General features: G+C 41.7%; 2 protein-coding genes across 2 annotated transcripts; one reads left to right on the top strand and one right to left on the bottom strand.

Moving 5' to 3' along the window:
* Window positions 1-1,845: 1,845 nt before the first annotated feature.
* LOC105089158 (histone H2A type 1-C) lies at window positions 1,846-10,570 on the bottom strand. Its single transcript, XM_031435486.2, has 2 exons — window positions 9,981-10,570; window positions 1,846-2,730 (listed from the first exon to the last, which is right to left on the bottom strand). The coding sequence occupies exon 1, from the start codon at window positions 10,495-10,497 to the stop codon at window positions 10,105-10,107; it is 393 nt and encodes a 130-aa protein (XP_031291346.1). The 5' UTR covers window positions 10,498-10,570; the 3' UTR covers window positions 1,846-2,730; window positions 9,981-10,104.
* Window positions 10,571-10,791: 221 nt separating this feature from the next.
* LOC105089157 (histone H2B type 1-C/E/F/G/I) lies at window positions 10,792-11,637 on the top strand. Its single transcript, XM_010980165.3, has one exon. The coding sequence runs from the start codon at window positions 10,833-10,835 to the stop codon at window positions 11,211-11,213; it is 381 nt and encodes a 126-aa protein (XP_010978467.1). The 5' UTR covers window positions 10,792-10,832; the 3' UTR covers window positions 11,214-11,637.
* The last annotated feature ends 886 nt before the right edge of the window (window positions 11,638-12,523 follow it).

Genomic DNA, 12,523 nt, shown 5'->3' with positions numbered 1-12,523 from the left:
ACATTTGAGCCAAAGCCTGGAGTAAGTGAGGGGTGAGGCAGGTGAGAATCGGTGAGATGTGTGTTCCAGACTTCCTCATAAAATCTGGAAAGTTGGTACAGGAATGCAGCAGATGGGAATGGATCACAGTGGATGCAGATCATCAGAGTGTGGGAATTAAATCAGACCAGATACAGAGAAACAGAGACAGATATGAGAGGTCAGAGAGAAGCCTTACCCGGCAGGAACAAAGAATGTTTAAGGCAGTGGTGTGTTGGTAAATAAGTTTAATAACTGGTTCTCCAGGAAACCCCCCACCCCCAAATCCCGATCTGCAGTGTTTGCTAATTCTTGTGGTGCAAATACTCCCACCGTGGCCAGTTCCAGGCTACCCATGTTACACTGAGCCCAGAGTAGGAACAAAGGCAGGAGGGATTCAAAGTGACATGGAGATTTTTCACTGAATGCCTAAGAGGATGAAGGTGGCAAGGGCAGAAATATAGCCCAGTGTGTGGACATGTACAAAGCACCCATCTGTTTCGTGCCTTTGCAAAGACCAGTGATTCAGGGCCCCAGTCTCTTCATCCACAGCCTGGAGGGACTGAGCTAAAGGAAATAGAAGTTTCCTTCTGTGCTCTCCCCTTCATTTATTCTTTCCCACCACGGGGCCAGTGTATCTAGGGCCCTTTTCTTTAATGACCTTCCACATTTTTCTTTTCTTCACTGTCATTACTCAGGTACCCGGTAGGGGTGATTCTCCATATCTAGGGAGTCATATTGAACCCAACCAGAGTAGACACAGTTTGGAGCATCCCTGTCTTAGGAGTTTCTGCTCTTGGAGAGGTGGCTCAGCTGTGTTTGAAACACCCACCCAGCCCACTGGGGCTGCTGCTTCTGTACCTGGAGGAGACCTGGTGGCAGGTGAGTGGGTGCATCCACTGCTATTTGAATATCACGTGTCTGCCAGCCTCACTCCTCCAGAAGCTTCCTCCTACCCTGGGGGAGTTGCCACCAGAAGCAGGTAGCGCTCTGGCTTAGCATAGTCAAAATCACTTCAGTGTCTCCAGGTAGATGCCGGCAAATCCTAAGGTAGAAATCCCAACATCCTCTCCTACTTTCCACATGTGGAGATAGATCAGTAAAGGATAGATATTTTCTCTATCTTTATATAATCTTGTACATGTTTATATTAGGTTTGACAAGTAATAAAGTGCTTTTTCATGCACTATCTCCGATGATTAGTTTTCAAAACTCTGGGAGGTGTGATTATCCCATTTGACAGATGAAAAGCCTGATTTGCAGGGATGGCAGGTGATTCACCCCAAGTCAGACAGTTTGTAAACGGCAAAGCTGGAACACAAACCCAGATTCCCATCTTTCCAGGACATCTCACTGCATGTCTGTGCTATGTGTATGTGTATATGTGTGTGCGCATACACACAAGCCACTATGAGTAGACTTATTTTTATAGGCATTTTTAAGACTAAGTTGGATGTGTCCTTCTGACAACCCAGCCTTATGAATTCATCAGATATTTTTAGAATGACTAGTACATGCCAGGCAATGTCAGACACCAGCTGAGAGCAGGCAACACAGCAGTGGACCACCCAGGCCTCCAGCCCCCAATACACAGGCTTAAGAGTAGCAGAGACATTTTCAAACCCTGACCTTGACTGCAGAGGGGCAAAGATGCAGGCAGATTGAGAGGCGGTGGCTTCTTACTATGAGAGGAAATTGCCATTTCACCAAGTAATTAATGAAAACCACCTTCCTCTTTCTACCATCTTTCATTTCATCTTGCCAGGCTGGAATCTGGGGAGCCTGCTCCTATTACAATATGCTATTTACAACACAAAAGAAATGGTGTTGAAAATTAAATAATTTTATTTGTGCTAGTCTTCAAAGCTCCAATTTTTTCATTCTCATAATTACTTAAGGTACCATATTACCTCCATCTTATAGATGAAGAACCCGAGGTTCAAAATGACTTATTTTGGGTAATGCCATAGTTTTTAAGGGAAGGAACCTTGAGTCCAATCCATGAGTGACCTGCATTTCTGTTCACTTTCCACTATCCCAGCAGAAAATTAGAACAATTTCCATTTTGGTGTACATCAGCGTTTGTTATTCCAGAATTGTTTCATGTGCCTACCAAGAGGGGACAAGTTACATAAACTGTGATGCATCCACACAGCACAATACCATGAGACGGTGTACAGGAAGGCCCCTGTGTTCACAGCTGGAAAGTTCTCCAAGGTATATCATTATAGAAAAGAGCACGTTTATACCGTCTGCTATCTTAAGAATAAAAGCTAAGGGTGGGGGAGAGAAAACACATTCATTCTTGACTCACATCAGCATGAATTAACAATGGGCAGATACACAAGGAAAATAATGTTACCTAGGAAACAGCAGAGTAATCCAGTCAAGGAGTGGATTATAAATATATACCTTGTTATTTTTATTTGTTTGAATCTTCTAAACGTATTACTCATTCAAGAAATTAGACACATTTTGTACTAAAGAGAGTTTCTCTGCAGAAATACTTCCCACTACTTCCTCCTTTACTCTCCTTATCTTCAAGGTACACAGTACACAAAGAAAGAAATCCAGGTTAAGTTTTTAATAGGACAAAAATTTGCAGGTGCAGAATCAATCAGTGACGTCAGAACATTGATGCCATCTATCCATTTATTTCTGAGAATTGATGAGTATGACAGGCATCTCTTTGTAGTGGGAAGCTTTTGAAACCTAAGAGGAGAGAAGAAACGAAAGTAAATGTATTTGGGAACTTCTTTCTCAGTCTTCAACACCTGCAGAAAAATTCACTAAACCTGTTTCCTTCAATGACTTTGCTCCTTTTGGGGTATCAGCGCTTCTCAATTCCTCACATAAAAACTCCCCGTGGTAAGAGGACCCAGCCTCCTGGGGAAGATGCTCTAATTTTGCTCTTCAGATAGGGTTGCCAGATTTGGCAAATAAAAATACAAGGTGCCTAGTTAAATGTGAATTTCAGATAAAAACATTTTTGTTTCAGTATACTATGTCTTGTATAATATTTGGAGGCATACTTATACTAAAACAATTATTTGTTGCTTATCTGAAATTCAAATTTAATTGAACATCCCATATCATGTCTGGTAAGTATATCTTCAGATGCCACCTGGAGGAGCCTGGGTAAGTGCATTTGAATGTTTGCCCAGAGGGGCAAGTACCACCTAGCCAGGTGCTACCAACACAAACTTCTGCATTGACAAGCATGTTCTCTTTGCTGCCCAGTACAGAAGCCATCAGCAACTTGAAATGTGGTTAGTGCACCTGAAGATCTGAATTTTTCATGTTATTTCATTTAAATTTAAAGTCATATACAGCTGGTGGCTACTATATTGGACAGCAGCTCAAGAACCAGTTATGTATCTCCCTCCAAATTTAGCAACTGGAATTTGAAACCAAGTGGTGGCTAAAATGGTCTGTAACTCAGTAATAAACTCCCAAGTCCCTGCAGCTTAGTGATTATTCCATTTCTGTGCAGATACAACTTTTGTTGTCAACAAATTAATTCTGTGTATTCATTCCAAATACTTACTGAAGATCTATTATATGGAAAGGCTGTGATGTGCCAGGGTATGGAGATGCATGATCAAATTTTTTTGACATACTCACCCTGTAGATGGTCTTGTTTACTGGATAACCCCAACATTAGAATGTAAAAGCCACCAAGGTGCCCTTATGTGCAGAACAGACATTGTAAGTGGATGCAACAGCATTGATTTGGTCACACACACCCTTCTCTTTCCTTGATTCTAAGCAAACATTTAATAACCACAAACTCAGAGGGTATTAAAGAGGATTCTTTTCTGCATGGTATCAGCCAGCAGAGAATAGGCCCTTAAAGGAATTAGGTATTCCTGGGCCACTGAGGGTTATCATGAAACATTTAAGTCTGGAGGGGTCAGTTCAAAAATCTGGCAAAAGGTAGAGTGTGAAAAAAAAATTGAGTACACAGTACTTCAAATTTCACTGCCATTTGGGGAGCTGTGTAGGGCAGTAGTCAATGTAGTAACAATGGTTAGTGAGCAAACATTTTTATACAGAAATTCAGATAATCATGTGCTTCCTGGGCTCTGAGAGGGCTTTCTGGGCTACAAGATACAGTCCCTGGTTCAGTCCCCAGAATGTTGAGTGCCAGGCCCTCTCATAGATGCTGAGATGTCATATGGAGTAGACAGAGCAGATCCCACACTTCATGGAGCAGAGTACAATGGGGACAGGCAAACAAGGGATCTGATAAAAATCTTAAGACTGTATTTTCAAGAATCTAAGCAGGATGATTGATAGAAAGTAACTTGGAGTGAGAAGTGTACAGAGGGAGGGTACTTTTTATACTTTAAGTTACAAACTTAATACACACTGATTTTAACACTTTACACACAACTGCTTATACAGGTTAACAATCTCTCCTCATATAACCTCACATAGTGGGGTTTTTATTTCTAGACGGTCGATACCCTCTCTTCTCTACTTTCTATTTTTTTCTTCTTGATTTACTTAATTAATCTAATACTATTTTGTTTTGCAAAAGGTCAAGTGTCTATGGATCAATTTGAATATATGTTGCCAGGAAATTTTCTCAAAAGATTATATAGCTGTGGCAATCCTTCCTCATCCTTAGCATCCTAAGTAATACTGGTTTAGTGATTATCTATCCATAGTGAGAAGTGCTATTCCACTGTTGCTGTAATATGCATAATCTAACTTGTAGGAAGGTGAATAGTTGTACATTTTTTGCTTTGTTTTTTTCTCATATGTATTGTCTATTGGAATTTAATGAAACAGAAAATATTCTGATAAGTATTTTTTCTAATTTTTTTTCCTAGCAGTTTGCAGGTCTTTAACCTAATGGTTAAATTAAGACCATTAACCTTTGATGTATAATGTTTAGCAAATCCTGTATCCCAGTTTCCTGCTTATTTTCTACTCTCTGTGCTGTATTTCATCTTAAATTTATTTTTGGCCTTTGTGGTCTGTGTCCCTTCCTATATGGCACTTGTGTTTCCTGTCTTGCTTAATAATGACAACTCTCCCTCAAAACACACACATACAAAATTGAGGTTATACAAACTGTTCCCTAAAATTTCATTGAGTATTCGTATTTTGTATTTAGATCTTTAATCCATCTGGGTAGGTCTATTTCAGACAAGCTTGAAGAGCTGAGAGGCAGCTCGCCGGAAGAGAAGTCAGAGGACAGGCCCTGCAGAGAAAGAGACCAACAGTGCAAATGTATTGAAGCAGCAAAGTGCTTGGCAGTGGGAAGAGAGTCCAGGGTAGCTGGACAGAGAGATGATGGAGATGGGGAGGTGGGCAGAGGTCAAAGACGGCCATAGACGGCCCCTCTGGTCTTGGTAAGGAGCACAGTGAATAAATTATGTGGTAAAGGTGTAGGTGACATGATTTACAGATATTTTTGGATCTGTGGAGATGAAGGAAAGGCAGCAAGGCTCACTCTAGAATTTTGACTTGAGTAAATGGATTTATGGTAATGTCATTTACTGAATTGCAGAAGATTGGAGGGATAACAGGCTTAGGGAGCATAATGTTAAGTCTTGTGTCTTTAATGTATTTAGGTTTTGAGGTCTGTTAGGGTTCCAAGTGAAGGTGTCAGGTAGAAATTTGTATGCACACATGTGCATTTCAGGGAAGACATCAGGGCTGGTGATATAAAATTAGTTTGCTGCATACTGATAGCCTTTGAAACTATCGTACTGGTAAAATCTTCAAGGAGACAGAGTAAATAGGGGCTAGTACCAAGCTCCAAGGTCCTAAGATTTAAAGCAAATGATAGCCTGACCATTTTAAGATAGCTTTTTAATGCAAGATAATTTGTCATGGCAGAAAGTCAAGCCCTGTACTTTCGGCTCTGGCTGTAACTGAATACAGGAAAGGATGGACATTCTTACCTGCTGCTGCCTGGTTCTCTGAGAGTGAGGAATATGGTTAAGGTTTAAGCTCCAACTGGCAGACAAGTAACATGCAACAAAGACCCTGAGGCTTGGCACAATTGCTTCTTTCAGAAGGAACCTCAACTATAAGTAATGAGCGTAAGTCCTAAGTCTTAAGAGGTGTTGGTTCTATCACCCTGCCCGAAATACAACTTAAACAACTGTAATGTAATTAAGTCCAATGAAGGTCTGATATTTTTTTCAATATGACTACATTAATTCCATGTCTGAGAATTCACTTTATTTTAAAGTATACATGTCATGTTCCAAGTTCTTTTGGTGTTATAACACTTAAACTTACTTAGTTTTTCCCATAGGTTTGTCTATTTACTAATGATACCGTTTTCTGGGTGTAAATATAGACTATAGCTGCCTTTTGGTAGATCTTCTGATGATGCTAAACTCAGTTTGGCACATTATCAAGGTATTTTAAGTAAAATAGAGAAGGAAGAATTCTGGGGTACATATGAATACTTATTCTCAATTTTAGTATGTATGGAGAATCCTTCATTAAATTCCTAACATCTTCTAATAATCTACATGCATTATACTTAACAGGGTATTTATATTTATAATTAAGTTATAATTATAATTTAGGATCAAGAAATGACAAACCCTTAGAATGTAACCTACTTCTAACCTTAAAATAGGTATATATTTTTACAACTGATTATAAAATGTATCATATTTGTAAAAAAAAAAAGATACATTTAAAAAATAGGAAGTTAATGGATGATGGATGCATTAAAGGATATTGCTGCATAGATTTGGAAATTTTAAAGAAATTTTATAGTCAGTGATGTTGTAGCAAATTGATCTGCATTGTCAGAATATCCTATATAGTTGAATGATTATTCTGTCTCAGCCTCACATCTCAGTGAATAAGATGAACTTTTGTCCCTGGTGCCTTCAGTTAATTGGAAGGCCTGGGTTTACCATTCTCATCAACTTGTCCCAATTTAAATGGTTCTCTCCAGGACCCTTGAGGCATGGTAAATGGAGACCTACTCAAGGGCTGGAAACCAACTAAAGCTACTGAGCGTTTATTGCCCACTAGAGAATTTTCCCAAAAGGTAACTAGGGCTTTTGGATATAAACAATGACATTTCAAAGTAGGAGGCAAGGAAGTATGTTATGTTGGAGAGAGGAAGGTAGGCCAGAGCTCTGGACATTAGCACAGGAATGTCCTTTGCTTGGGGAACAGCAGTATCTCTTGGTCAATTGGCACCTTATGTGTTTCTTTGAAGTTCCCAAAATAAGTTGCTGATGCATATTAGGTTTTCAGAAGGGACTTTTTCTTTTTTTTTTTTATACCAGTGAGAGATGTTATTAGCAGCCTGTTAGTCTAGTGAATAATTAATAGCTCCTGGTAATAAACTGACCCTCTAGAACAAACTGCTTCCTGATGGCCCAGTAACCGACTCAGCTCAACATTTACTCAATGTCCAATTATCAAATGTTTATTGTAGGCCAGAATCTATGCTGACTATCAACAATTTAACAAGATGGTGCCCTTGACCTTAAGGAGGTCTTGCTGAAGATGAAACAAACACAATTAGCACAACATATCTTTCACTCGTAAATAATCAAAGTTTTGTTATTGGAGACCAGAGAGGAAAATTCAAATTCAAGTCTTCTCTTACTCCTTTCTTCACTCACAATAAATTTCCTTACCAAGTCCCATAGCTCTTTACCAAACCATCTCCCCACGTCTCCCGTTTCACTTATCACACACTAAATCTAAAGTGTATTGGCTTACCAGGAGGGAAAGGGGATGGGAAGGGATAAATTGGAAGTTCAAGATTTGCAGATACTAACTACTATACAAAAAAAAAAAACAAATTTATACTGGTTAGCACAGGGAACTATAGTCACTATCTTGTAGTAACCTACAATGAAAAAGAATATGAAAATGAATATATGTATGTATACGTAGGAAATATTATGCTGTACACCAGAAATTGACACACTGTAAACTGACTATACTTCAATAACAATTTTAAAAAGTGTATTGGTTAACACAAAAATGTGTAGCTAACTCACTGACAAGATTTACCTCCCTCCCTCTTTGTAGATTCCAGGGAGATCATCTCTCCCCCTTCCCTTAAAATTTTCAAAGTTTAGGATGCAAGCAGAGACATTCTGGTATGTGGCAGTTAAACTCATTGAGTTTTTTTCTCGTTTCATTTTTCTGACAGTGATCTCTTAGGGAGCAGTTGGTTATAGAATAGCCAGTGGGCTTCCTGACCTTGGAACTTAGACAAATTGTTTATGCTCTCTTTCTGTTTCCTCATCTTTAAAATTGGGGTAGGGATAGTACGCATCTCTAAGATTGCTGGGTTAAATATGCTGGAAGCATGTAGAAATGTACCTAATACACAGTAAGTGCTTAGTAAGTGTTGGCCATTACTCTGAGCACCCTTTGTTCTAATTTCAGAAACTACACTGCTGAGCCCACTCTTTTCATCACAAGACAAGCAAAGGTATGTAAGAAGAAATCGACACAGGGAGAAGTTGATCACCTAGCCCAAGGTCACACACCTAGTAAGTGTTAGAGCTGGGTTCAAAGGCAACTTTGAAAGTCAATAAATAAAGTGTCCCACGGTCCACATAAAGCAATTGCAATCTAAGGAAACAAGTTCTCCAACAAGTTCCAAGAAAGAAATTCTGCGCAGAAAGAACCCGGTCCTCTCAGTGGACCCCTGCCTGAAATGCTGTTAGGCCAAACCGTGATTTTTCAGGCTGACTACTGTTAAAAACTCAGGAGATTCTAACGTGTGGCCATTAAGGTGCTCACTTCTTTTTCCACCACTTTGCCTTCAAACACCCAGACACTAGCCTGGTCTTTGGATGGTAGTTTCAAGGCCCGAGTGAGGGTGGGGGTGGGGGGTGGAGAGGTAGCGTGGGAGGGAGTCGAGAGCGGGGAGACTGCCTCAAGACTATGGGATATGTGTGCCAGCGTTGGGAGGAGGAATGCGCGTTCGCGGGAACCAGCTTCTATTTAGATTCTCTCCCCGTACACTCGGATTTGAATGCTTCAAACGAAGGATTCTACGCAAAAGGCTTCAGTGAAGCTCCAGAAGTCTTTGAGAATGCGCCTCCCTAGGCCGCCGAGGTCCCGAGCTTTGGCCCACTCAGCCTCATTACAAACCGAGTCATCCAGAAGAAAATCTTGATGAAACAACCCTGGAAAACAGGATCTAAGGATTTTTGGACAGTCCCAGATCGACACTTTTGGGTTGGAGCAGCAAATATACCAGATCCCTAGTAAACTGTTTCGGGGAGGCCTGCTGCCCTACTCTACCCCTTTTGGGTCTGCATTCGGAACCTAGGCATTTACACCTCTTAATAGAAATTACACGTAGTTCGTTGAAGGTCAGGCGCTGATCTAGACTAGGGATCTTAAGGGGTTTAATTATCAAAAAAAATCTATAAAGATATAATCACCCTACCCTCAGTTTACATGTGACAAAACTGTACCAGGTTTTAAATTAGCCCCAAATCTGTTTGTAAACGAGGGAGACGCCACAACTCGAGTCTAGGTTCAGTCTGTAATGCGCTACCTCATGTTAACTCCGGCAATCAATTTTTCAGAAGCCCCTTTCAATCCCCTTATAAGTCTCAAAAGGTAACTGAAAGTTAGCAGGAGCTGAGGACCCAACTCCCATACAGGATTAGAGGTTACAGAATTAGGGAAGGCGAGAGGCTTGCAGCCTAAAACTAGCCGTCTAAGTGTCTGGCTATTACACGCGAGACATTTACTCTCAACATCCAAGTAGTGTGCCAGAGTTCAGAGATCACGTTAGTTTTGCTGTTAAACTATATTTAGGTGTTACTAACTTAATTCGACTGTCACAGAATACTTAGCTACTTCGTGAGGATATTCAAGCTTCCACCAATTTATGACTTTCTTCAAAAGCAGACCAATTTCTAGAAACACATTAAGGCTTCTTTAAAATTCTAAATGCTTACTCGTTTAGGAAAGTTAATTTACTAACTTACCTTTCATCTACTTTTACTCCTTAGCTTTATATAGCGATATGAGCTCTTCTTTCGAAGTAGTGGGGGGCTCTGAAAAGAGCCTTTGGGTTTTAAAGCACTTCGGGAAATTCAGGTCCCTGTCAGATCACTTGCCCTTGGCCTTGTGGTGGCTCTCCGTCTTTTTAGGCAGCAGCACGGCCTGGATGTTGGGCAGGACGCCGCCCTGAGCGATGGTCACGCGGCCCAGTAGCTTGTTGAGCTCCTCGTCGTTGCGGATTGCTAACTGCAGGTGGCGCGGGATGATACGCGTCTTCTTGTTGTCGCGGGCCGCGTTGCCCGCCAGCTCCAGGATCTCGGCCGTTAGGTACTCCAGCACCGCCGCCAGGTACACCGGCGCGCCGGCCCCGACGCGCTCGGCGTAGTTGCCCTTGCGGAGCAGGCGGTGCACTCGGCCCACGGGGAACTGAAGACCGGCACGGGAGGAGCGAGACTTTGCCTTAGCCCGAGCTTTCCCTCCTTGCTTACCACGTCCAGACATTGCAAATCTGGAAAAACGAACCAAAAAAAAGCGAGACTACTTGTCAAAACAAACCCACTCTGGAAATAGGTAAAGCATGGCCGCTTTTATAGGCAGTTCCTGGGGAGTAAACCTGGTTGTCTGATTGGTTAGTACCAAGACTCAGCCAAGTAGCCAATAATAAAGCTTTATTTCCATGCCTTATTTGCATAGTCCTGCCCATAGATGACGGCCTTGCTATTTATCTTCCAATTAACTAAGACGCGCTCTGGACGCCTCATTAGCATAAAGGCCCTATAAGTAGGAGAAATCTGCTTCCTATTTTCATTTTATCTTTGCTGTTTCAAGGTTTTAAAATGCCTGAGCCAGCCAAGTCCGCTCCTGCCCCGAAAAAGGGCTCGAAGAAGGCGGTGACCAAGGCGCAGAAGAAGGACGGCAAGAAGCGCAAGCGCAGCCGCAAAGAGAGCTATTCCGTGTACGTGTACAAGGTGCTGAAGCAGGTCCACCCGGACACTGGCATCTCGTCCAAGGCTATGGGCATCATGAACTCGTTCGTCAACGACATCTTCGAGCGCATCGCGGGCGAGGCATCGCGCCTGGCGCATTACAACAAGCGCTCGACCATCACGTCCCGGGAGATCCAGACGGCCGTGCGCCTGCTGCTTCCCGGGGAGCTGGCCAAACACGCCGTGTCCGAGGGCACCAAGGCCGTCACCAAGTACACCAGCTCCAAGTAAACTTGTCAAGTAAGCGTCTACACCTAACCCCAAAGGCTCTTTTAAGAGCCACCCACGTATACACAAAAAGAGCTGCAATCTGCCACTTAATTTCGTACAGTGGAGTTGGTGCAAAAACTGCTTTTCCATAATTAAATAAAAGCATTGCCCATTTGTCGCTCCTGACATTATTACCCCACGTTATCCATTTGCCGTTGCAATTAGTGGCTCACCCCAATTACATAAAAACTGTTTAGACTTCCAGTGATCAGTGTGGTGTAACTGATACGGAGTGATCCTAACATGAAAATTTTAAAACGGTTAGGTGGCTGGGGACTTGTAATAGGCAGTTGGGGTTGACGAACTACTTTAGGAAATGCAATTTGTTAAGTCTCTATGGGAGGCTAAACTGAAGGCTGGGAAACAGCGGGAAAAGGAAGGGACGCCATTGAACTTGGCATAATCAGTCTCCACTAGAGAACCTTCCTTTTACTTGGCACCCGCGGGGAGGGTGTGGGCGGGGAAATTCCACCTTCCCTGAAGCAGTTTCCTCATGGTCTTTGCTCCAGGCAGCTTTTAAGGTGAAAGATACACTTTTTCCATTTTGTCAAAGTCTAGAACACATTTTCAATACCTAGGAGTAAGTAAAGTTTGCTTTCCCTGTAAAAACGTGAGGAGAGTACAGGAAATTCTGTCAGAAGGAAAACAAAATTTTGTATGATGTTAGGTTACATTATGATTTATGTTACTTAACATAAGTACCGGTGATCTTAAATCTGCAGTTTTCTTTGACATCTGGGAAAAATAGTAAGGCCTGTCTGGTCTAAACAGGCCTCCTTTTTTCAACACTGGCTGCCTAACCTGGAAGTTGCCTGAAAAATCCGGGGGACCCCTGACCTAATTTAGATAGAAATGTAAATATGAGACAATGGCCGATGCTTGTCATGGGAGCTCCTCAACCAAACTCTTGAGTTTTCCCAAGTCTTTCAACAACTGAAATTGGGATTTTTCCTGTGACCCTAGTGAGCCTGCCCAAGGATTGATGGTCCAATCCAGACTGACCTCTCCTCACTGCCAACTAGTTTACCCCAAAAAATGTGCTAAGAGATTCACTATCCAGGCTGACTACCAAGTTTCTGTTTCTTATCTTTTTTTTTTTTTTTTTTTTTTTTTTTCCCTTCCCTTCTGCCCTTTTCCTCATATATAAGTTCTGGTTTGCCTTTGTTGGATGAAATAATTCAACTGCTTGTTTTCTCTTCAATACAAGAGCAGGCTGGATAATCATTAATTCCTTGGTCATTTATTTCTGAAGATTCCACCAAGACATTGTT

The sequence above is a fragment of the Camelus dromedarius genome, chromosome 19, assembly GCF_036321535.1.
Source record: "Camelus dromedarius isolate mCamDro1 chromosome 19, mCamDro1.pat, whole genome shotgun sequence".
Lineage (NCBI taxonomy): Eukaryota > Metazoa > Chordata > Mammalia > Artiodactyla > Camelidae > Camelus > Camelus dromedarius.
This window is presented reverse-complemented; position numbering and strand designations above follow the sequence as displayed.

What these genes read in the sequence shown, in the direction of transcription:
- LOC105089158 (XM_031435486.2), bottom strand. Translation starts at nt 10,497, where the DNA reads ATGTCTGGACGTGGTAAGCAAGGAGGGAAAGCTCGGGCTAAGGCAAAG.
- LOC105089157 (XM_010980165.3), top strand. Translation starts at nt 10,833, where the DNA reads ATGCCTGAGCCAGCCAAGTCCGCTCCTGCCCCGAAAAAGGGCTCGAAG.